The sequence below is a fragment of the Nyctibius grandis genome, chromosome 6 (assembly GCF_013368605.1).
Source record: "Nyctibius grandis isolate bNycGra1 chromosome 6, bNycGra1.pri, whole genome shotgun sequence".
In the NCBI taxonomy this organism is placed as follows: Eukaryota; Metazoa; Chordata; class Aves; order Nyctibiiformes; family Nyctibiidae; genus Nyctibius; species Nyctibius grandis.
Genome location: NC_090663.1, coordinates 51376964 through 51403351, shown reverse-complemented (window position 1 = coordinate 51403351; position 26388 = coordinate 51376964). Strand labels below are relative to the sequence as shown.

At 37.7% G+C, this 26388-nt stretch overlaps 1 protein-coding gene across 1 annotated transcript in view; it reads left to right on the top strand.

Annotated features, from left to right (window-relative positions):
• Positions 1 to 26388, top strand: part of LOC137665290 (uncharacterized) — a 71544-nt gene that overhangs the window by 4885 nt on the left and 40271 nt on the right. The window contains exons 6-12 of the mRNA XM_068404162.1: positions 1753 to 1852; positions 3224 to 3267; positions 4428 to 4505; positions 14251 to 14447; positions 16738 to 16802; positions 19845 to 19951; positions 22753 to 22864. Coding sequence (XP_068260263.1) covers positions 1753 to 1852; positions 3224 to 3267; positions 4428 to 4505; positions 14251 to 14447; positions 16738 to 16802; positions 19845 to 19951; positions 22753 to 22864 — 703 coding nt within the window. The remainder of the gene's footprint in view (positions 1 to 1752; positions 1853 to 3223; positions 3268 to 4427; positions 4506 to 14250; positions 14448 to 16737; positions 16803 to 19844; positions 19952 to 22752; positions 22865 to 26388) is intronic.

Sequence of the window (26388 nt, the reverse complement as noted above, 5' to 3'; positions counted from 1 at the left end):
TGTTGCTCGATTTTCTGTTTGTTAAAATTTGACTTGCAACATTTGCAGATGATGAGTAACTGTAAATTAGATCTAAGAAATAATGTTTTAAGATTTGTAATTTTGAGAAAGTGTTCTTTCCAGTTCTGGTGATTCTTCATTTATTCACAAATCTAAACCGCAATGCAAATCAAAGCAGAGAGGCCAAAAGCAGGCTAGTATGAGGATAAGGCATTTTAGAAATCTGTTACCTCTGTCTCTGCTTTGTTAACAGATGCTAGAACAGTGAACTTTGCTCTTGGTTTTCTCATAAAAGCACTGTTTCTTTATGAGTCCCTTAATCTCAGTTGCATTGAAATGTAAAACTATTACCAGCTTCTTAAATTAGTCATTTCATAAGTTAAATTTTTCTTTGACAGCATCAACAGTGGATGCTTATTTGTAAAACAAATGATAAATTTATATATGTCTGTAAAACAGGTCAACATCAGTGTTTATTGGGTAAAATCTGTAAGTTATGTAGATGGTTCACTTTTAATTTCCTAAATCTGATGATGTTTACAGCTTGATTCTTGATTTAAATGTGTAAACTCCATCTGAAAAATTTGCATTGGGGTATCAATCCTGAAGTGTTTCTTCTGTCCCTCCTGATTTGGGTTATTAGGAGTTCTGTGCCATGAGTTCACGTGTTTTTTTAACAATAACAGCCAAACGGCTTTATTTGCTGCTTTTGAAAGGTAGTTAAACAGTTGTTCCATGGGTATCCTGTATGTATGTATGCAGAAACCTCATTTGTGCTTTTTACCTGTGACTGTTACTTAATTTACACTTCCGGGCATAGTGTTCTTTCTGTATGCTGTATATTTGCTTGTTGTTGTAGCTAGTATCCTTTGGTTCATGTAGCATTGGGGAAAAAAAAATATGTACTTACGTTTTACGTTTACATCACTAAGAGAACTTCTGTGTCTTCTAACTTACCTCTTGACAAAACCAGGGCTAAGTATACAGAAACTGTAGAAAAACAGTGCACTTGGTTTTGTTCTTCAAGGCACATGGTTTATGTGGCATGTGTTTTCAAGCTGCCTATTTCACGAAGGATCCAGCAGATAGCATGGCTTTAGAAGCCAGAAGCCACACACTCTGGTCAAAGCTTGCTCACTAAAGTATATAAACTCGAGCGGTTCACCTGGGTGAACATTTTCAAGCCTGACTAATTTTTGACTGGGCTGACTTACCTGACCAATCTGGAAAATCTGTTGCCTGAGTTTCTTTGAAAATATTGACTGCACAGTGCTGCTCTTGAAATTGGTTGATATTGCAAGTTCTAAAAACACTTACGGAAATTGACCTGAAGGGTTTAAAACTGGAGGGCAAAGACACCAGGCTTTTTACGTGAAGGGTATTGGTCTTTATATACTCACCTACAAATGAAATAAGAGTAATGCATCTCTGAAAAACACTATTTTCTGTTACTGATAATAGAAGTGATCCTCTATGCACTATGTTGAAGACAGTTTATGTGAGCATCAAGACAAGTGTTTCAATTATGTCATTTAGGTACCTGAATTGGATAGGGTGTTCTGATGATTGCTTTTAAAAAATATTGTTGTATATACAAAATGACAAATCTGTTGTTAAAGTTGATTTAATTGATTTCCTACAGAATTTTAAAGTGATTTTTATCCTGTGTTTGTGACAAGGAACTGATTTTTTTTTTTTAAATGATGCTTTAAAAAGTAAAAGTACTTAACTGTTGTGTTTTGTCATCTTTAGCGCAAGACCAATAAGCAGGGCTCTTGACCTTGGAGCCGATATTGTTGTGACGGGTAGATGTGTTGACAGTGGGATTGTATTAGGACCACTCATTCATTCTGTAAGTACAAGTTAATTTCCATATGATAATGAACGTGTGTGAATGAATATTCAGCAACCATTGTCAGACAATTTTTGCTCCTTATGAAAATGTAGATACTAAATTAAAAATAATGAGCACCTTAAACTTTTTTTATCTTTTTTTCCTTGCATGCATGAAAAATTGCCAGCTTTCACTTCTCCTAAACTTATAGCAGTGGTATTTATGAACTTGTGTATCATGAAGCTGGAAAGTGTTTTGGTAAAGTTAAGGAAGTCTTACTATGTTTTGCCAGTATTTCACTGTTACTCCCTGCCCCCGCCTCCCTTTAAAATTTGCTACGCAAGGTTAAGAAACAAGTACATTTTTCTTTACCACAAGGTTGCAATAGTAGAGCTCACTTTGGTTTTTGGTGAGGGGGAAGCACATGAGGTGGTGTAAAACACTGGTCTTTTTCAATGGGTAAGCAGTTTTATTTTAAGTAGTTGAGTTTCAGTGCAACATTTCGCAAATTCCTTGAATTTCAAGAAATTATACAAGCAGGATATGTGGTTTTCTGAACTATTTTGAATAGGTTATACATTTTTGTGAATGACCACACACTGTGAAATATGGAAGCTTTCTTTTGGTGCATGTTAAAAATATGAGGGTATGTGTTAGTGTCTAGTTACAAACTTCCTTTCTAAAACTTCATACGCTTCTGACTGCATGAATGCCAAACATTGCCTAATCTAGAATTAAACTTTCCCATTTATAATGGCCGTTGTGATGTGTTATTTTATTCCTAGCTGTTTACTTCTCAAAATAGCTGTCAGTGTGTATTATCTACTCCAGAGACGCCTTATCTAATTTATTGAAAGGTTTTAGAGAGATTTCTGCTAAGTTCTAAATAAGAAGCAATGAATAGATTCCTTGCACTGTGTTGAACTTGGGAAAAATAATTTCTAGTTAAACAGAAAACATACTTCCAGTATTTAAGGATGACTGGTAGTATTCCAGGAACTGATAATTTTCAGGAGTTGAAAAAACATAGTGGTTTGTTTACATGACATAAAACAGATGCTAGACTTCTAAATCTCTGGGTTATGCAAATTTTGAATAATATTCATATCGCACTTCCAGTTTTTTTGAAGAGAGTATGACTTTGAGAATTTATATTTGTTTGGGTGTATTAATAAGTGGAAAGCTGACATACATCAGTAAAAGAGCTCTAATTTACTGTATAGCAACTCAAATCCACGTACGGTACCTGCCATTTTTTGTTCTTTAGATTTCTGCAGTTAAGCAAAAATATATCCAATGTATTATTTCAAAGCAGTGAACGTACTATGTGCAGTTTTCTGTACTGTATGAAACTTTTATAAATGTAACATATATGTATTTTTCTTCTAGTTTGGCTGGAATAGGGATGAATTTGACTTGCTAGCTGCGGGAAGGTAAATGATATAAGAAGAAATGGGTAAATCTATATTTCATATCATATAATGTCAGGATAACAGAACTTTTTCAGCACTTAGTGATTTTGCATATTGAATTCATTTATTTGAATGTTTTTGATAGGGTTTGGGTTCTTCTTTAAGGCTCACTTGGAATTGAAATTATAGAGACTTCATTCTGGAACCAACTTAAAATAACAAACTAAGGAAAGGAGTGAATGATTTTATTTAACAGCTTAACTTTCTCTTCCTGTCCATTTTGTGTCAAGAGATCAAATCTTACAGTACAGACCAGTGATTCCCAGCTTTTTCTGTGTGGCCATCACTGTTGATAGTTGATGTGGTAGTAGGTCTTATCCTCAAAGATGCGCAGAAGAAGATTCAGTCAGAGGTCAGCATCCTTGTATGGTTTTGCAGAAGCTCAGTGTCAGTACTCCTATTTGCAAACCGTAGCTGTCAGTCCTAAAGTTAGGAATCTGATGCAGAAAGCAAAGGGTAAAATTCTGCCACGTAACTTAACTTTCTGCATCATCTGACTACATCGAAGTCCATAAAAATGAGTGACTACTTAGGTAATACGAGTATACCTAGTAGTAGTATGCTTGGACCTCCTGTTGCTTGAGAATAAATGTGGAGAGAATCTTCGGCTCCACTGAATTGGGGATGACAGAGATGAGGATTTTCCCTGTAATTCTACTGAGTGTTTGTGGAATATCCCAATCAAAGATTTGAAAATCATAATACATTCTGTCCTTTGCATTAGAAGTGAGATCTTATGTCTTTTGATTTAAAAATGGGCTATGCGTATTTAGTTACACACAATGCAGACTGCTAAGATACTGAAGTTAGATGAAGATTTCTTGAAATGACCAATGAAACATCTTTTTTGGTGTCAGATAATCTTTTAGGTGTTCATTTTTTTCAGGAAATTCACTTGATTCTCATGTAAAAGTTACTCCTTTCAAGTCTTCGTATATCCATCTTTCAGAATCCCTTTTTATGTTTAATGCGTAGTTCATAAATGTATTAGATGACTACGGAGGAAAAAATAGCATGTTCTGTTATTTAGCTTTATTTCCATTATACTATTATATTTTAAAGCTGGATTTGTGAAGCTTGATTTTACAGAATATTTAGTTATTTGAATGCCATTTTCCCAGCCTTGCAGGTCATCTCATTGAATGTGGTGCTCAATGTACAGGTGGAATATTCACTGACTGGCATGCAGTACCAGACTGGTAGGTAACCATGGTATCTGTATGTATGTTTGTAGTGGACAAAAGATTAGGTTTCTTACTATACTTGTGTTGTGAAAACTGCTTCTACTTTATTCTTTTGGGAGAGGCAATACGGGCCTCTTGGTATTTTTCTGTCTTAATGTTACTGTACTACAAGGTCTGTTCTCCCTATTGCAGTTTTATTTTCTGGTCAACTGGGGGCTTTCTTTGTTAACTTAGGAAGCAGATGATTTGAAAAAACTTTTAGCTCTTTAATTTTTTTTTTTCCTTTTAGATTATTTTTTCTGTTTCCCTTTTTTGTCATCTGCTTTTTGGAAAGACTTGTTACTGGCTTTCATGTATGATTGTAATGGAAAAGACAATATCCATATTTTGGATGCTGTTTCATCAGTCTTCAGTTAGATCAGAGTTGCCTACTGTTCAGTCACAAATTTTGTGTAATTTGGGTGACTGTATGCCACAGTCCTCTCCTGCTGTATGACCTGGTCTCCACAAATGTGTTGAGCTGTCACTCCTTTCAAAAAGTTATGTGTCTATCTTGTGTTCAGACGTACTGAATTAGACTTTCACATAGGTAGGTCCTTCTGTCTGCTGAGAAGTACCACAAAGGAGGACTAATGTAGCCTGCTTTTGACCAACTTTTTTTTTTTAAGAGTAGTTTAAAAGTAGTTAGGGAACATGTTTTGTGTAGGATGAGTGATTCTGGCTGCAGTTTATTCCTATTTTCCTTGGGTTGAGAGGGAGGAATCTTGTCCTGTGCTGTGTCATGAGAAGGGCAGTGCTTCCTTTATGTGGTGGAGGAAAGGGCTGAAGAACAGTGGGAGAGATGCAGGAGAGAAGGGTGGCTTTCATCAGGTGTGTTCCTGCTCCCAAGTTGACCCTGGGAAGGAGGCCACTGTGGGCAGCTGGTAGTCCAGGTGGATGAACCAGCAGGATACTGCCCTGCAATCTGAAGAGCTGCTCTTCTGAGTTAGTTTCCTAGGGCTGCCAAGCTTTTTTTATCCTCCTTGTAGTGACTGTTTTTGATTCCTGATGATTTTATTATGCTCTATCATGAGACTTACAAGAATCTGCTGTAACTGTGACACCAAAAGACCTTGCTCTATAAAAGAATGAAAGAAAAAAACAGAATACTACTTTTCTTATTAAAATGCTTAGCAGTTCTTTATTTTTAAGGATTTTTCTGTGAGATATGGCAGTCTGGTTTAAAAAAAAAAAAGGAAGTTTGAGTATATTAAGCAATGAGCTACTAGAGTGGGAGCAGATACTTTTACAGGCAAGTAAACGTACGTTGTATATGCATAGCTAATACTTGTGTGTGTATATATAAAAATCATATAACTGTGTCTAAAATCATAGTAGTCCTGTGGCTTAGAGCTGACTGGTGCTGACTTGAATTGCTACTGAAGAATATAGAAGGTTAGCACCCAGTACTGCTCTGTTACCTTGTCCCCATCTGTCTGCACACATACTTCTGAACCATGCATGATTGTATCTGTGCTATTACAACAGTGATTTATTTACCTTCAGGTTAAGTCTACTAAAGAATTAATCACGATGCCTTAAAACTAGTGTCTTTGCGAATTGAAAAAGTCTTAGGCATGTAATTTATGAAATTCTTGAAACAAAAGCATGTTAGGCGTCAGCCTGTATGATAAACTCCTAAAACTAGTAAAAATAAACCCAAAATAATGTGTGAGATTTAATTTTATATTTGCAGAGGCAGAGTAGAAGACTTGACTAAAGTGGACATGTGGTCTAGCACATCTGTTTAGGATACGAGGGAAGGAGGGAGGGGAGAGGAGGGAGCTAAACTGAGGAAGTGTGGTCTGGATGATCGGGTAGTGAGGTGGATTGTGAACTGGCTGAAGGAAAGAAGCCAGAGAGTAGTGGTCAGTGGGACAGAGTCCAGTTGGAGGTCTGTGTCTAGCGGAGTTCCGCAAGGGTCGGTTCTGGGACCAGTTCTATTCAATATATTCATTAATGACTTGGATGAGGGATTAGAGTGCACTGTCAGCAAGTTCGCTGATGACACAAAACTGGGAGGAGTGGCTGAGATGCCGGAAGGCTGCGCAGCCATTCAGAGAGACCTGGACAGGCTGGAGAGTTGGGCGGGGAGAAATTTAATGAAATATAACAAGGGCAAGTGTAGAGTCCTGCATCTGGGCAAGAACAACCCCATGTACCAGTACAAGTTGGGGACAGAGCTGTTGGAGAGCAGCGTAGGGGAAAGGGACCTGGGGGTCCTAGTGGACAACAGGATGACCATGAGCCAGCAGTGTGCCCTTGTGGCCAAGAAGGCCAATGGCATCCTGGGGTGTATTAGAAGGGGTGTGGTCAGCAGGTCGAGAGAGGTTCTCCTCCCCCTCTACTCTGCCCTGGTGAGGCCGCATCTGGAATATTGTGTCCAGTTCTGGGCCCCTCAGTTCAAGAAGGACAGGGAACTGCTAGAGAGAGTCCAGCGCAGAGCCACGAAGATGATTAAGGGAGTGGAACATCTCCCTTCTGAGGAGAGGCTGAGGGAGCTGGGTCTCTTTAGCTTAGAGAAGAGGAGACTGAGGGGTGACCTCATTAATGTTTATAAATATGTAAAGGGCAAGTGTCAAGAGGATGGAGCCAGGCTCTTCTCAGTGACATCCCTTGACAGGACAAGGGGCAATGGGTGCAAGCTGGAACACAGGAGGTTCCACTTAAATTTGAGGAAAAACTTCTTTACTGTAAGGGTGACTGAACACTGGAACAGGCTGCCCAGAGAGGTTGTGGAGTCTCCTTCTCTGGAGACATTCAAAACCCGCCTGGACGCGTTCCTGTGTGATATGGTCTAGGCAATCCTGCTCCGGCAGGGGGATTGGACTAGATGATCTTTCGAGGTCCCTTCCAATCCCTAACATTCTGTGATTCTGTGATTCTGTGAGATTAGTTAAAGAGCTTTGCAGCACCACCCCCCCAGCCCCCCTGATAAATAGTTGTTTGCTATATTTAAGCCTAAATGCATGAAGGGGAAATACTATGAAAGCTTTTGGGCTGCAGAAAAATGCATTTTCCATTTGATAGCTTAGTAGTAACCTGTTGACTCCTTAAGTTAAAGAAACTTCACGGGGTAGGATTTTTGTTATTTAGACAGTCTGAATCCGTTTTCAATGTATGCAGATAAAGCATTGCATAATAACTCACAATAATAATATGATAATTCATAGTTTCAATAATGACCAAAACATGGAATACCTGCTGCCACCAACATTACTTATATTGCCAGTAGGTCAACAGAGCTCTGACAGAGTTTGTAGAAATTACTTGACTATAGTCTATTAATGATTTTTCCCTCATTTAGGAAGAGCTACGTTTTTAGCAGTCTGAAAGTAAGTGTGTGTAATTTTGATCTCAATAAATCGTAGTGCCTGTCATACGTAATGTTAAATCCAAACCAGCCCAACAAATTCGGTAAATGTGGGGGGAAGAAGCCAAGTCAAATCTCTGTGTTTGTCATTAAAGTGCCTTTCACATATGAATTTCTCACTGCCATGAGTGCATTCATGCAGCCAAGGACCACTTATCATTCAGCTCTGCAAACATTTACGGGACTTTTATGCTAAAGCTTAAGAAAACTGTTCACAGCATTTACGCTGTTCATTGGTGACTAAACACTAGAGGGCAATCTCTCTTTTCCTCGCATCTTGCTGCAGAGTGTAGGTTTGGTTATGATTAGACTCAGGCAATTTTTTGACTGTCTTTTGTTTTTTTTTTTTTTTTTTCTTCTCGGGATCAGTAGTCCACATTGCTCTTCTGTCTGTGGCTGCTGAAAAAAGGTTTAAGTGTACTGCTAAGAAGGACTGACGGGTATGAGTTTTTCTAACTTGTAAACAAAAAAAGGAAGAATTTATTGAATTTTAGGCTTATAAGCCTTATCTGTCTCTTGTTTATGCATAAGCAAAAATAATTAACTACGTAAACAAAGGCACTTTAAATTAAACTAAGTAAAGCCAGGCAAGTCAGACTCAGAGCTCACGTTCTGTGCATATATTATCATGTCTCTATGAGTATTGAAGCATAGGATTGGACCCTCTTCATTCATCCACATATTTGTTTTAGTGGTTTTGGATTTGTGGTGGTGTTTATTTTTGTTGTTGTTTTTTTGTTTTGTTTTGTTTTTTTTTTTTAATTTTTTTGAAATGTTTGATGTAGACCACTTCTGGGAACTCAGTTCCACTGCGAAAGGGTGCTTTGAGTCTCAGACATGTTCATGTGGGTATATTGTGGCACTTGAATGGTTAGCCATTAAAAGCTAAGCTATTCTTTCATTTTCTTCGTTATCTCAGTAAACTAAGTTTTTAATGTAAGACAATTAAAGTGCATGTTCCATCTCATGACTCTCCAAGTTACTTTAGTTGATAGAAGCCAGACTTAGTTGATTTCTGTCTGCTTACTTACGGCACTGGGATTTCTTAAATTGTGCTGGGTATATCTCCTTAATGTGTTTGACTTAAAGGGAGGAATCTTGAAGCTGTAAAGTTTTGTCCAGTTTTCATGAAAACAGGCAGACAGGTAGAGGGGATAGATGCTGTTTACTTTTCCAGTGAGAGGAAAGCTGCTTTCCCTTGTGAACCCTCTTGTGTGGGTTCTCTGATGTTTAGAAGAGAAAATGCAAGAAACCATTAGTTCGCAGTTTATAGAAGACTAATCTGCATTCTTTCATGACTGATTTTAAGTTAGTGTTATCAAAAAGGCACTTATTCCTTTTCTGTTACTTACGTAGTAATGTATGTCAGCAGATGATCAGAAGAAATGATAATACGTCACTGCTCCCTATTTAATGTCTAGTGCACAGCATTCAGTAGGGAATTCACGCAATGTGTCAAAATGAACCATGATGCCAGGACTATATCAATAATGCACAACTCTGTATTTAACTTCATTTAACCCCAGACATTGCTGTATTTTACTATTATTTAGTGCTAGTGGGTGATTAGTACATTGTTTTGTTTTGTTTTGAAATGCAGGAGAGAATAAACTAGTGCTGATCAGTAGAGTAGTCATTTTGAGGAGATGATAAACACTGACGTTTTGCCCTAAGCCAAGGGTGTACAGTAGTTGAGACTGCATAATCCTCTGGCCTAGGATGACCAAAAGGGTAAGTCAGTAGTTGTAGTCTCTTAAGGGCTGGATCCAGATTGCTTAATTTGGGACTTGAACAGAATCCAGCATTCGAGTCCCAGTCAGCAATGTGGAATGCCTTTTTCTCTGTAGCACCATCTATTCCAGGCAGCTGAGAACACCAGGCAACCTGTCTGATCGGCCTGAAATTGTCTAGGCATTAAGAGTTTACATACAATGCATACTCTGAAATGCCCTAGTCAGAGGAGAGAAGTGATGCAATCAATAAATTTTGCCTGAATTGGAACTGCAGCAGAAGTTAGGAAACATGTTGGTACCTACGTGTAGAGGGATGCATATACCTTACCCGTAAGTTTGTGCTGATCTTGCCTGACATGTTAGCAGTTTTGAATTGGTTGTAAAACACTGCTAGAAGTGGTAGCAGTTTCTGCTTTTTGCCTAATAGCATTGTGGTTAAACTATGTGCCCAGCGAGTCAAGAAGCTTAGCTTAGAGCTGTTCTCAGTGTGACATTCATGAAGTCACTTCCCAGGAAACTGCCTTAGCTGTAAAGCTAGCAGTTCATACCACAGCCTAGTTGGACCCTGGTTCACTTCCATGTCATATGCATTGCTGTGGCATTTTTGTGGTGTGTTTTTTTGTTTTTTTTTTCTTGCAGCATCTTTCCCTGCAAGTAAATGTACTAGACTAACAGTCTTATCTTTTGTTGCCAGTAATCTCAGTCTACCAGTAGCGGCCAGAATGAGATACTTGAGGGGTTTGGCACCTTATAAGGGAAGAAATACCCATTTTATCTCCGACAATGTCTTTCTCCCTGAGCCAAGCAGGACCCAGCACTGATCATGGATTTTACTCTCTTTTTGTGATGCAGGTAGTGTAAGATACGTGGCAAAACAAGAGGGAAGGCTGTCTTCGTAGCTGCTCAGAGATCGAATAGTGCATTGTCCAAGAGTAGACAGAACATCTCTGCTTAGACAGTTCATGTTATCACCTGTGACATTCTCAAACTGTAACATTTCTGAGAGCTGAAACTGAAGAAAAAACAGCATTTTGCATGGAAAAAATTAATCCAAGAGAAAGTCATTGGCAGGCAGAGAACTGACATGAGACCTAATTTCAGAGCCCTGATTCCTGTTAGAGTAAGAGAGCAGCTGTAGGTGTTTGAGAAGGTGGCTTCAGCAGCAAAACCAGTTTTGGAACTTAGTTACCTTTGTGCTGTAGTCAGTGAGGACCTGCTTTAATTGTTAACTCCTCACCTAGCCCCGACTTGGAGGTGGTTTCTGAGGTTTAATTTTAGCTTGGATTTATTCAGTGCTTTGGTTTACTAATGCATATAATTTATTTAATTGTTAAATACTGAACACACAACCCAAATCAGACGTTTTGGTTAAAGAATGGTAGTTGTCATCTCCTTTCACAAACTGATGTATATTACTGCTGTATTTTAACTCTGTGTTAAAGGAACTGCTCAAAATGTTTTAAAAGTAGTACTTTCATATTTATCTCTAGTATTTTATTAATTACATGATAATATAATTTAATTAGAATTCATTTTAGTAGTTTCCTTTCAGAATTGTTTACATTACTTGATATTGCCCCATCCTACTAGGGTATTTTATCACTAAACTGATGCAATTCTTTTATTATTGAAGGGTGCCACTTGACCACTGTGCTGCTCAGATGCCATGACGGTAGTTGCTGCCAAAGTTCAAGTTCACAGTTCTGTGGTTTAACTGCCCTGCCACACTGTACAAAATTGCAGCTTGGCTGTGGGTTATGGCCAGCATAAAGTTGGGATGTTACCGAGCAGATGTCGTACATTGTGTAGTCGTTCAGCAAAGCCTACTAGTGAATTGGGCAAAGAGTTACTTCTTTCAGTGGAAGTGCTGATCAAGGTGATGGTGTGGTCATAGTACCTGTGGTATGTGCTAGAATACCCCTGTCCAGGTAGCTGTTGCTGCTAGTGAGCTCTAATGCTGGGTTTAAGTAGCTGTCACTTGACTGAATCGTGCCATAGAGGTGACTTAGCCCAGTTGGTTCCCATCTGGAAGTTAATTTTAAGTAATGTCTTTTAGTAATATACAAAACACTTTTAGCTCTTAAGCATGCATATGATAATGTAGATTACTGGCGTCTACTACAAGGTAGTACAGGATGTATGTATTTTCCCAGTCATCCAGTTACAATACAGGTGGAATCCAGGGGCTTCTTGCTCAATTCATTGCATGTTTTGAATTGTTAAAGAGCAAGGGAAGCTTTCAGAGCTGATGTGACCTGGGAGAACACACATCTTGTGAGCATTCAGGAAAGCTCATTGGGTAGTGTTGGACCTTGAGGAGGAGACATCCCTCTTGCTTATCTTAGATGAAGGCAAGAAGTGTTCCTTGATACCTTCACTAACTGTTGAAACAGAATAACAATAGAAGAGGTGACCAAAGAGTAAGTCACTGATTGCAGTGTTCTTTTCATTGGCCTTCTGGGTCGTGGATTTCAGAATGGTTTAATACAGCTAAAAATTATTCTCATTGTCCCAAATGCTGGGACGTGCTAGTGTCCTGTGTCACCCTGCCTTTCCTAGGAAGACTTTTGTTTTTCCCCTTTGTTGTTTTTTTGTTTTTTTTTTTTTTTGGTTTTTTTTTTAGTTTTTGTTGTTTTTTCTTTTTTGTTGTTGGGGGAGGGGTTTGCGTTAGACTATCTTCTCTCCTTCATACAATTTTCTTACAAGCTTTGGGTCAACACTTTGCTGCAAGTGGTGAGAGCTACCTTTTCTATATAGCAAATACATCTCAATCTTAGAGGCTATTTAGAAGCTGTTCCAGAAAGTACATTCATACCTATGTGGTCTCCTTCCAGCTACTCTGGCAGCATAAAATAATTCCACTATAAAGATCCTCTGACTTTGATGGCCCTAAGATAACAGGAAAAAAAAATTTAGAATAACATGTCTAAAAAAATTGTTGATTCCATTCAATTCTTTGTATTCACCAGGGTGAAGGCTTTTTTATTTCCCTTTGTCTGTTTAGTGGTTTAAATAGTTTCGAAGACCAGTCTAATAAAGTATAATCTTTACTGACTACTGGGCTTTTCTAGGTGTCCTCCAGCTACCATACTTTCCAGGTTTTGTACACTATCAGTATTAAAGTTGCTGATCTCTGGTAACACAGCTTGTCTCTTAATCCTTTTTTTAAATAACGGGGTTATGTTTGAAGCTTCCCGATGATAAAAAAATCTGTTCAAACTCCCATGAACTTTTACAAATGTCACTTAAGAGTTCACTGGTTTTTTTGCTTACTTTCTTCAAAACTTTCTGGATTTATGTTACACAAACTACATTCATCTAACCTTTGCTGATAACCAGTTTGGTGGTATGTTCACCACACTGTTCCCACTAGCACACAAAAATAATTAACTTCAGGGATGGACTGACTTTAAGTACATATGAAGGACCTGAAGGTCATATACTTTAATGAGAATGGTGATGTTCACCACCTTTCGTTATTAGGACCTTTTTAGAATAGTTTTGCTTTTGCAAGGGGCCGTATCTCCTTAACTCCTCTTTTTTGTGTTCTTTTTGTGTCTCTGGGCCACTTTATTTGCACAAATTTCCAACTTCCTGTGAGAGATGAGTGAGCCAGGTAGCCTTTTTATAAGAATATTAAGGCTCTATTTTAATTTTCATGTACTTTTATTTTTTTTTTAAAGTCATTACTTTTGCTCAAATTCTCTGCAAATAAAATAAAAGCCTTTTAGCCAGGAAAGCAGATAAGGAGATGTCATCCACATAACCTGAAAAATTCTGCCTTGCTACTGTAATGACCAGCACGTGCCTCTTAATATGAGTTATTTGATCGATTTGTGTATATTACTCCTGTGAGAATGTGAGAAGAAATATTTTCATTTACAAACATATCTGTAATTTTCTGTTTTACTGCTTTTCTTTTTGCTGTGTCTCATAATTTTCTGTTCATTCTGTCTTTCATTATTGTTCTGGGCTGATGATCTTAACTTTCATATATCTGTTTTCTGATTTATAACTTTTTCTGTGTGTAATTTATTATTAACATGTGAAATTGTCTTTAATTGGTGTGATTATTTCAGTTTCCTACTTCCTTTCATCTCTGAGGCTTCCAGCACAGTGTGTTCTTCCTGCTTTGACTGCTTTTTTTGCAAATCCAGAATGCAGGATGCATTTACATGTCTTTACCTTCATGCTGCGTGTGCTGCTGTAGCCAAACTAGGCTAGAATTAGCAATCACGGTTTCTCTTCTGAATTTACTTCTCTAATCATAATCCTCTTCATTCTTTCAGCTTCTTTTTGCTTTAACCATTTCTCTTAGTGTCCTTCTCCATTCCATTCCCCATATCTATCAACAGATAGATACTGTTGGTATCTGTTGCTATATCTGCACTTCTTTGCCAGGCAATAAAATGCATCCTCGTATTATTTCGGTTGAGCAGTTTGTTCAGTGCTTTTTCTTGTGTATGTTTCTGCAGAAGCAACCAGATATTTTATAACCCTTGATCAGTTTTACTTAATTAGTCATTACCATAAAATTCTGGTATGTTGTTATTCATTGTTGTTTTCACTTTCCCTTTGTATTTACAGGTTTTTTTCAATGTTTTTCGTATTCTAGGCACAACATAGGCTTTCCTATTGTAGAATGTTCCTCTGAAGGAGACTTTATTCTTTCCAAACCACCAGACACAGGGGGACTAATCTCTTTCGGCACCGTAGCTGAACAGCTGGTGTATGAATTGGGCAATCCTCAGCGCTATCTTTTACCAGATGTCACGTGTGACTTTTCCGAAGTTTCCATCACTGAAGTTCCAGGTTAGTCCTCTTACATGTTAAGAGATCTGTGTCAGTGAACTGGGTTATCAGACTGAAGCAGTTACTTTAATTTCCATGTTTTCTCTGCATATTACTTGTTAAATCAGTTCCTTAAGAGTATGATACTGTATTAAACTGTTTTTTTTTTTTTCAAGGGCTTCTGCTAGAAATTCCTTTAGAAATTTTAATCAGCATTTTATGATGCTGGCTGGCTACTTTAAATCTTTGATCACTACTATTTTTGCTTTACTTTTTAATGCACGCCTTGCACCTACCAAGTCTTTAAACTATGTAGTCTGTGTGAGCAACACTGAGACAGCTGCACTATGATTTCAGTATTTTTTAAACTGCAGCTCGGTTTCTTTGCTCAAAAAAATGTGTGTTTTGTACATGTTTTCTCATATGGCATTTGAAATGTTAGTGAAAATGGAAAGCTGTGTCTTTCAAAGCACTACTTGGTAATGGTGTTTTTCTTCGACATTCAGGTGGATCATCTTAAGTGGTAGAAGCATGCTTAGGTACAGGATTTCCACCAGAGAATTTCTGTTTGAAAAAGTCCATTTGCTATCCTTGATACACTCAACAGCCAGTAGACTAAAGATGGATATAACGTATGTTCTGGATTTAGCTTGAAAGGCAAAACAAACAAAACCCCCCAGGTTTAACAGATTTGAAGATCTGTAGGTTGGATAAGACAGCTTGAAAAAAATGTTTAGCTGCAGTCATTTGAATTTTGTTTTTTACTGCATCTGTATTATATATCCTTTTTCTTTCTAATGGAACTTATCTGTGAGGGTATGCCAAATGTCTTTATAAAACTTAGAACAATTGAAATCTCAAATTAAAAACTTAGTGTTTTGAATTTCATCACAGTGTAGCATAAAAAATATTTTGCTTCAGTAATAAAAGCACTGTAAAATTGTACAGTGAACCGTCTGCTCATGCAGCATAACCCAATGGCAGTCTGATAAGGCCAGCTTGCTGCTCTTAGCCACTAGTCTTTTTTTTTTTTCAAAAAAAAAAACACCAACCCCCTAACCTTCCTATGAACTTTTAGCTTGCAAATGACCTGATATGACATGTTTGAACTTAAAATGAACTTTCACATGAACTTTCAGTTAGCCCTCTTAGAAATATAACAGATGGAAAATGGGCAGATTTTTAAAATATTTTTAGTTTGAAGTGCTTTGACACGTACACCAGTAAAAACAGGCAAGTTATCTATTTTTGCTGTTTACATGGCCGATTTTATTGTCCTGCTGGATTACTTGCAGTGTTTGAACTGAGAGGTGCTTCTCTTTTTCTTTTTGTCAATGGATTTTGTTTGTGGCATTTTTTCTTTGTGTTACTCCTTCACCTGGAACATGAAACTCTTCCAGATCTTTACCCTGACTGTAGGGATATTGTTCTGTATTGAGAGAGTTAAATTGACCTTATGTCGATCTTGCAGGAAGAGGGATGATGTTATTTGAGTGACGTGTAAAATTTCTGCTAGTCACATTCACTTTTTCAGATATGTTCTGATTTGATCTCTTCAGAGTATTTGTGTAAAGCTTTGAACTGCTTCCTAAATATTTGCAAGCACAGGTTAGGTACGGGTGAGCTACAGTATAATTCTGTCTGTCTGACATGAGGTGCTGATCCTGCACTGCTAATTTTGAAGGATTTGCATCTATTGATCTTCTCCAGTTCAAGAATCTGATGCAATGGCAGCAATTTTCCACAGTTTCTTTTTGGCATTAATATTCCTAATACTGAACATGGTAGTTGCCCTGGAAAATACATTCAGACTGTCCTGTTTCTGTCATTGACAGGAAGACTAGAGTTAAGTTATCCCTTTACTTACTAAGCTATCAGCAAATAAGCTCTCACTGGTTTCTCATATTTCTTGTTTTGTTTCTTTGCCAAGTGAAGGACTTCAGTCCACTCCAGCCAACCACAGTAAATTTGTATGCTCTGTGTGTGTGCAATAACTGGCTGTTAAGTGGAAAATAACTATTGGGTCTGAAGTCCTGAGGCTGCTTTCTGTGTTAAGTATTTTTTAAGTACATGAATAAACATTTCAAGCATTCTATTAAAAGGCTCAGTGAAGTCATAAATTTAGTCACCAAATTGCTGTTTGTGTTTCTAAGGCAGGGAGGATTGTTTCGTGAAAGGTTCTCTCTTCTGTGGCAGTACAGCTATCAATGATTTGCTTTTTAATTAAGTGCATTTGATTAATATGTATCACATAAGAATGTCTTTGAAGTTATATTAAAGCAGCTTAAATATTGATTTTTAACCGCTATAGGTTTTGACGGTGGGGCAGTGAAAGTTCATGGAGCAAAAGGATCGCCTCCTTCAACATTTTACAAGGTATTCTCTCTTTCTGTGGAATGTAAGGTATTTTTGATTTACAAAATTTATATTTTGGAGAAAATACTAAATATTTTCTGCCAAAAACTGTTTCCACTTTAAAATCCTCATCCTCTCTGCCCCAAGAATAAAAGAAGGGGGGGGGCGGGGGGGAAGAAAAAAAGACAAACCTTATTTGATACATAAAAACATGTTAATTTGTATAACAGGCTTATCCACAAACCTCCAGAGAAGGCTGGGGTCATTCTTTTACAGTAATAATAATAATTTTTAAAACATCTTAGCCCACTAACACCTTTGTACTTGTTGATTTTTATACTGGCATGTTAATTTTGTTCTATTTCGATGTGAAATTTATCTGCCAAGTAGTTTTCAAAAGGTAATTAATGAGTAACTGCATCTGTCAAGAGAGCAACTAAGAACGAGACAGGTAGTCTCCTGAAATACTCTGTTGAAAGAAACCTGCACTTCTAGTAAAATGGTTAAGTTTTATGTTTGTTATTATAGTCCTCTAGTGGTCTTCATTCCCTGAATGGATGCTAAGGTAATACAGTTCTGGTGAAGTGCCAGCATGGCTGGATCCTGTTCGTGTTTAAACTAGTGGCAAAACTGACTTTTACAGAAGCAAGGTCGATATCAGAAATTAACTGCCTAGCACAGCCATATCAAAAGTGAGTTAACCTAAGCAGGGAATTGTGCTAATATTTCTGTTTAAATAATATAATGTATGCCTGAGCGTAATTTTTCTTTGAAACTTTTTACTGCATCTTTAAGATATTTCTGACACTTTTAAAACCAGTTTTGTATAAGATAGAGTTTTCTTTTTTAAAAGACACAGTATTTCAAAGATAAATAATAATATCACCAAAGCAGGTTTGGTTTTGGTGCGTTGTAAAGTCAGAATAGAAGAGCTCTCTAAAGACTCTATAATTGAAACATACTGACAAAGCATTTTTAGAATTGGTTAGTATACCACAGGTCACTTTTCTCATACGCTTAAATTTGTTCACTTCTGTCAGCTTTCTAATAACCGCATTTCTATCACCTTTATGAAAAAGGGGTTTGATATTTTAAAAATATTGTGGGAGTGTAATCTGAACATGAGTTTTTCTAAACTTTCACCTAATGTAATGAAGCATTGATTTTTTTTGATAGCTTACAATTTCAGTACAATATTGTCTTGTCAGCTTTTTGCATTTCCTCAGAATTTTAATTATTAGTTCAAGAGTTCTAGTTACATAATGCTGGAACAACAAATTTCCTTTCTCTGAGTGATCTGTATCTGCGTTATCTGCATCTGGGAATAACTGTCTTTTTAATCTGAAAATATGTTTTGTTGTTTTTTCAAACCCAACAAAAAGTCTTAAAACATAAATTATAAGCACATTTCTAAAAGATGTTTGGTTTTAAAAATCAGGCTTACAGTGTCATTGTATAACTGACAGAGAAGTCAATTTAGAAGTAATTCCTAAAAATGACACAGAATTAAGAGTATATTTTTGAACAAAACATCAAATTCCATCAATCAAGTGATAGCTATGCTAATGCTCTTATTATTCCTGTAGTAAATAGTGGCATTTGATATAGGCAAATATAGAAGGCAGTGAGTGTACGAAGCAGGAAATACTTTTTCTTCCTTGGTCCGAGTGTGCAATTTGAAGCAGAATATGCTTTGCTTCTTTTTGGCAACTGTTCTGTTCAGCAGCCTTGTCCTCCCGCAGTTTTTTCCTTGACTTTACATTTCCATACTTCTATATATTTAAAGGAAATAACTGAGATTTGAGATTTTCAATTGATGAACCATGAACTGGAATAAGCAAAACGGAATGGGAGTTTGTTTTTTACATAGCAGTAAAATAAAAATAAGTTTTAATTTATTTCTTATTTATTATTATGTCTTAAGTAGGACATTTGAAATGTGTGTGTTTAGGAACATTTTTAATTGCATCTTCTGTTTTTTATATTAAACAGTGTAATGATATTCTAAAATATGTAAGTTGGACTTTCTGTGAAATATTTCCATTTTTTGAAACTGTTTAATTGGCTGTCAGTGATAAATGGACATATGTCTTGCACACCTGTTTTGGAAGTAATTTTTAGAAAATGGACTTAGTATGTTCAACTTGGATAAGAAGTGACTGAATGGGCATTATAACAAGCTGGAAGTATTTTAAGGGTGTGTTTTATATCTTTCAGTAACTTTACAGTAAGTGTAGAGGAAATTAACTTAATTGCGGCATTAAAGGTGAAGTGTAGTTAGTAAAGCAGTGATAAGAGAAAGTGAGATACAAGGTAAATTTCAGGGAAGATAATGAGAAATAAATTACCTGTGAAATAGCTTCTCAAAAGAAATAGCTGAAACACCATTTTTGGGGACATTTAAAAGTAGACTGGGTAAAGTGTTTGAAAATTTACTGTAGGAAAAACATTTCTGGTTGTATGGAGTTATGCTGAATATTTTATCAGGTTCTTCGATTTTTGTTTTTGTTTTTCTGTTAGGTCACAAATGTTGAAAGTGCTCATCATGCTTAGTTTAGATAGCTATTAAAGCTTTTCTGCCATTTATGGCCATGCATTATGGTCATTACTTTCACTGTATTAGAGCTCTGTTAAGCAGCTGTAGCACTGGAAATCTAGTAAAATGTTTATTAGTTAAATGTTTGTAATGTATAGCTTGTTATTTTGTGTGTGTGCGTGATATTTTTCCACATTTACTTTAATACTTCTGGGAAACTTATGCCTGATCTATTTCACTGTGATAGATTATGCAGCTTTTCAACATCAGAATGTGTCCTCTGTACCAAAATAGATAAGTACAGGAGAATTAAAGGATGACAATGAGAAGTGATTCAGAGTTTCACAGTTTTGCAGATTTGAATCTTCCTCCAATAGAATTTTGAATTTTAAATAATTTAAATTTTTGTGGTGATGATGGTTTCTTGCTATTCTGCTTCAGCTTAATGTATGGATAATGATTGTCAGAGAGCATTTATAGCATATCAGTACGGAATCCCATGCAATTTCATAATCCTTTATCATTAGGTAAATGCCACTTACCTTGATGGCTTCAGAACTACTGCTGTCTGTCCAGTGGGAGGTCCAAAGGCAGTACAAAAAGGAAAACGCACTGCGGAAAGTATTCTGCAAAGGTTAGTATTTGAGTCTTGGAAGGGGCTTTGGCTTTTTTGTTTTCAGAGATGATGAGGATAGAACTGTGACATACGATGGCAACCATGTTAACCTTGTAAGAACCCTAGAAGATTATAATACTCCAATTGGGGGGACATTTCAAGACTTAAGTAGCCTGTTTAGGAAATCTGTTTTCAACATACACCTACACTTCAGCTACATTTGACAAGAGCGAGAAACATCTCAAATATTGTTGAAAACAGATGGCTGGATAGTGGAGAGAAACACAAATTAATGAGGGAAAAGCTGTGATTCAGATTAAATTTTATTAGGTGCCAGAGAGAAACCCAAGTGAAACTACTTTTCACTTATTTTCACAGAACTTCTTTTTATCAGAAATCTCAGTGACATGAAATGTAGGCAGTTTACCAAGTTTCTGTTTTAAACAAAATTATCTTAGTACCTTGTAAAATGTGACTCATTTTGTTTGCTAGAACAATTTTACAATTGTAAGACAGCCTGATAAACGTTCAGTCATATTGTCATACCAGTATATTTGGGCGAGGAGGGATTCCTCTTAAATATAATTCCATATCCTCGCAGAAGTCCCTGAGCATTTACTCCAATAGTCCCAGTCTTTCTAGTTAAGAGATCTATCTCTTTGTGCCATGTTTTAGGTATAACTTCCCCTCCATCCTATTATAGACCCGTGCAGCAAGTACACTAGGATAGACGTGTCAGAAATGCAAGGTTTACTGTGGACTTAGAGTGACTTATTGCTCCTGTGCTCGCGTACAGCGCTGTGATGAAGGAGGAGCTGTGTGACTTCCCTCAAGAGACATAGCAGATGAGAGCGGGCTGATACGGGATGTGTAACTAAGCTATGGAATCCCTTTCTTCAGAGTGGTGTGAATGCTAGAAGTGTACATGTCCAAGACTTACTGAGAAAATGAATGAAGAAAAAAACCCTTCAAGAGCTGTTAAATACCAAGACTCAGGGACTCATAAGTCCCTGAAAAGCAATCTTCTTAGAAGCTAGGTGATTATTTGGGGAAAAAAAAAAAAAGGTATATTTTCCCTTTCATGTTTGCTCTTGGACATTATTTCAGACTGGACTACCTGAATCTTTTGCCCGATTGAAACAGCTTGTAGTGCTGCTGCCTCTGTGACCACTAGCAAATTAATTCAGCCTGCTTACTGTGCTGTCCTGAGTAATCCTCAGAAGAAGGCTGATGGGAGACAGCCATAGGCTGGTTAACAGGCTTGAGAAGTGGCCTCTAGCCCATGAGGCATGCCTGGAGCAGCTGTGGCTTGTTCTGTGCATTAAAAATCACAATATACAGTATTGCCCATCAATATATTCTCCACCTCAGAGTCTTAAACAGCTTAATGTATGGAATTGTTTATTCAGCATGTTCGAAAGATTTGTGTATGTCAATCCAGATCATAGAATAAGAGTTAAGCTATTCTAATCACTGTCAGAGAATTACCCACAGAATGTGTTTTGAACTCTAGTATATCTATCTGTAATGTTTGTAGTTAAATAACTTAAAATAACTTATTACAAACACGGTTTGCAAATTCAGGTACCTTAAATCAAGTATCTGTCTTTCTGTGGTCATCAAAATAAAGATGGCCTCATTTGTGGTACATGGACCACCTTCACCTCTTTACAGGTACCATGCTAATATTTACAACAATGGTGATATATTAACAGTGTCTTCAAAATGTTCCACTGATGCAAAATATTTTTCTCATCCTAACATAATTCCAATGTTTCAACTGATAAAATCTTCTATACAGCTAGAAGGGTGCCAGACGAAGATTATTGGGAAAACAGTTTAGATGCTTCAGAATTTAACTTATTTTTCTAAACTGCAACATGTTAATAAGTTGGACTGCTTTTAACAGCTGGATTATCTTAAAACTTTTTTCGAACTTTTTTTTACTGTGTTTTTTGATTTTGGACTTCATATGATAATTTTTTTAAAACTATAGCAGTCATTTTCAGTTTCAGTGCTTGAGAGTTGGGCTGTTTTCTAAGAGATGTTGCAAACAGTCTATTTAATCCAAATTTAATATTTGTCAAAACCAGTATTCTTGGCTCTCTTAAAGCAATGTATGTTTTCATGGTATATAAAAAGAAGGTAATGTTCACCCCCATTATTAATCATGATTGCACAAACTTGGCACTCCTGACACAATGTGCTTTTGGTGGAAATATCCTTGTAGAAAGAGTTTGAGGGATCTCAGTGCCAGGCTGGGAAGGCATGAGTAATGAAGAAATGTTCTCTTTAAAAACTTCATCTACTTTTTGGCATTTGAGTTGTATGTTCATTAATCCCAAATAAATACCTTTAAAGTTTGAATAATTCAGTTTTTCTTCATTGGTGCCTGTGAAGTAATGAGGTAGTTTCATGTATTTATTGGTAGTTCATAATGCCTAATAGCAGAAACAGAGTTAAGAACTGAATTACCAGTATGAAAACCAGGAAGACTGCATATACTGTAATTACATTTCAAGCTGTCTTTGTTTTAAAGATAAAAGTAAGAGCTGAAATCCATTTGTTTGTCTTTGCCTGTCATCTTTCAAATAATTTGAATAAACAGAAGGCTCAATTTGAATCCTAGGGATAAATTCAGAGGCATAACTTCCTTGTCAGTAATCACTTGATTTGTAGTATTCAGATATATTTGTTTAGTGTAAAGTATTCATGGTCCAGTTTGCATTACAGAGCTAACTCCTGCGGACCACGCAGGGCTACTTCAGATAATCATTTTGAGGCAGTTTACTAATTAAAAAAAAAATCATTTGTTGCAGGACTCGTCTTATTTTCAGTCAGCTTGGGTATGAAGATTACAGTGCAGTTAACGTACAGGTTTTAGGGTCTGAAGATACATATGGACCTCATGCTAGAAGGAGTATAGATGGTGTAAGTATTCAGTGGAGTGTTCTTAAACTTTTGCTGACCTCTTTTAATCTCTCCATATTGTTATCTTTTCCACAACTTTAAAGGAAGTCACTATCATCTTGGGAATTTCACCCCATCATCTTGGAAAGAGTTCAGTGTCACTACTTGGTGTAGAAAATTAACACTGACAAGGTCTTTGCAGTATTGGATCTTCCAGAAGCACTGATATGAAATCTTACAAAAATGTTGTTATAGTCTGTTCTAATGTTGTGCATCTAAATAAAAAAAATCTTCTTATAAAAGTTCTTATGATGTAGGCTTAAATTGCATTAGATGTAACTCTAAAAGACCACATTATAAAGATTGCAGAGTCAGGAAATGGCAGAATTATCGTTGCCTGTGCAATTTTAAAACTGTCTGAGAGTACTATTTGTGAAATAGTCTTCAACTATATAATTCTGCATTGTATTTTGTGACTTAATAAATTCATATGTAAGAATATGAATGATGACCATAGGCACTGCAGCTGTGATACCCATGGTCTGTTTTCCTAATCTAGAATATGAAAGTCCTTTTTAAAGGAAAGACTATGTAAAAGACTGACTTTTTTGCCTCAGTCTTCACCAGCAAGTGCTCAAGCCACACTGCCCAAGTCACAGAAGGCAAAGGCAGGGACTGGGAGAATAAAGAACTGCCCACTGTAGAAGAAGATCAGATTTGAGACCATCTAAGGAACCTGAAATTGCACAAGTCCATGGGACCTTATGAGGTGCCTCTGTGGGACCTGAGGGAACTGGCAGATGAAGTTGCTAAGCCGCTATCCATCATTTTTGAGAAGTTGTGGCAGTCTGGGGAAGTTCCTGCTGACTGGAAAAGGGAAACATAACCCCCCATCTTCAAGAAGGGGAAAAAGGAAGACCCAGGGAACTACAGGCCAGTCGGTCTCACGTCTGTGCCTGACAAGATCATGGAGCAGATCCTCCTGGAAACTGTGCTAAGGCACATGGAAAATAAGGAGGTGATTGGCAACAGCCAACATGGCTTCACTAAGGGCAAATCAAGCCTGAGAAATCTGGTGGCCTTCTACAATGAGGTTACAGCGGTGGTGGACAAGGGAAGAGCAACTGACACCATCTATCTGGACTTCTGCAAAGCATTTGACACTGTCCTGCACAACATCCTTGTCTACAAATTCCAGAGACACGGACTTGATGGATGGACCACTCGGTGGATGAGGAATTGGCTGGATGGTTGCACTGAGAGTTGCGGTCAACGGCTTGATGTCCATGTGGAGACCAGTGACGAGTGGCGTTCCGCAGGAGTCAGCATTGGGACTGGCGCTGTTTAGCATCTTTGTTGGCGACATGGACAGTGGGATTGAGTGTGCCCTCAGCAAGTTTGCCAATGACACCAAGCTGTGCAGTGTGGTCGACACGCTGGAGGGAAGGGATGCCATCCAGAGGGACCTTGACAGGCTTGAGAGCTGGGCCTGTGTGAACTGCATGAAGTTCAACAAGGCCAAGTGCAAGGTCCTGCATGTGGGTCAGGGCAATCCCAAGCATAAATACAGGCTGGGCGGAGAATGGATTGAGAGCAGCCCTGAGGAGAAGGACTTGGGGGTGATGGTTGACGAGAAGCTTAACATGAGCCTGCAATGTGCGTGCTTGCAGCTCAGAAAGCCAACTGTATTCTGGGCTTCATCAAAAGAAGCGTGGCCAGCAGGTCGAGGGAGGTGATTCTCCCCCTCTACTCTGCTCTCGTGAGACCCCACCTGGAGTACTGCATCCAGGTCTGGGGCCCCCAACATAAGAGGGACATGGAGCCATTGAAGCGAGTCCAGAGGAGGACCATGAAGATGATCAGAGGGCTGGAGCACCTCTCCTATGAAGACAGGCTGAGAGAGTTGTGGCTCTTCAGCCTGGAGAAGAGAAGGCTCCGGGGAGACCTCATAGCAGCCTTCCAGTACCTGAAGGGGGCCTACAGGAAAGCTGGAGAGGGGCTTTTTACAAGGACATGTAGTGATAGAATGAGGGGGAACGGTTTTAAACTGAGAGAGGGTAGATTTAGATTAGATCTTAGGAAGAAATTCTTGACTGTGAGGGTGGTGAGACACTGGCACAGGTTGCCCAGAGAAGTTGTGGCTGCCCCCTCCCTGGCAGTGTTTAAGGCCAGATTGGATAAGGCTTTGAGCAACCTGGTCTAGTGGAAAGGTGTCCCTGCCTGTGGCAGGGGGGTTGGAACTAGATGATCTTTAAGGTCCCTTCCAACCCAAACCATTCTATGAAATCTTGTCCTCACTTACATGGACTTTAAATATTTAGTTTATTTTTTTCCAAGACAGTAGTATCTAATTCTTTTTTCAATGACAGTCTTGCAAAACTCTTTAACGTACGTGTGACAAAACTCAGCTCTGAGTTTAATCTTGGGAGCGCCAACACTTAAAATAGCTGACTCTGTATGTATAGAAAACAGGAACGTGATGTGGAGAAAGGCAGCAAACTTCTTACTATAGAAATTAAGTGTTCTTAGAAATTGGGTAAGCTGCAGCTGTCCATTTAAGTGCTTGAGCTTCAATTTCATTCTGCACAGCAGCAAGCGTTGCTTCCCCATGAACCAGCTTTATAACGTGGTCTTTTTTCTTTTAGGACCATAAACCCTGAAATGTTAAGTGTGTTACTGAGATTGCAGAATCAAAATTTTGAAACATAGGAACAGATGGTCCAGATGTTGAACTTGACTGAGTTCTGTTTATACCAGCTCCTTATGATTATGCATTGTAATACGTTCTTTAATTAAATTGTTACATAGAAAGCTTTCTGTCTTGTTGTATAGAGTGAATAATGATTTGTTCAGTTTGCCTTGCTTATGGTACGTTAAATAAATTTTCCAAATGAAATTGACTATTTGTAGTATTTTCTGTATTTCCAGCCTCAACTCCCAGGTCTTGTATCAAAAGTAAATAGAGCGTTATCTCTGTATGTGCTTCTAATAGATGCCTGAAATAGGATGTGAGAGCTGAGGCTGAAATACAGGAAATTGTTCTATTGCCTTCACCTGGTGCCTCCAACAGTTTAGAAGAAACTAACCAGAGGAGTTTTCATCTGGAAGGCAGACGTAGCAGCTTGAGAAAAAGGGGTGGCGAGTGAGGGTTTGCTTTTCCATTTAAAAAATACAAAGTCATAGAATCCTAAGGAAAACATCTGTTCGTTAGGGCTCCAGGTAGGAATAATGTAGTCTCTTAAACGCTCTTTACTATCATGTCTTTCCATACAAAATTAGATGTGGTTATTCAGGTTGCAAACAACAGCGCTCAAAACCAGAGCCATGTTATGTTAGGCAGTATATTAACACATAAGGAAAACAGTTCCTGCTTTGAAGATTCTACCATCTAAATTTAAAGAAGAGAAGCAAATACGTGTATTAATACTAAGACAGGATAAGCTGAATAATATTTGGAGCTTGGTGTAGGTGTCTGGTATGGTTGGACTAATTCTCACAGAGGTCTGTCAAACTGAGTGCAAAGGTTTGCCTTTGCGGCGGTGAAA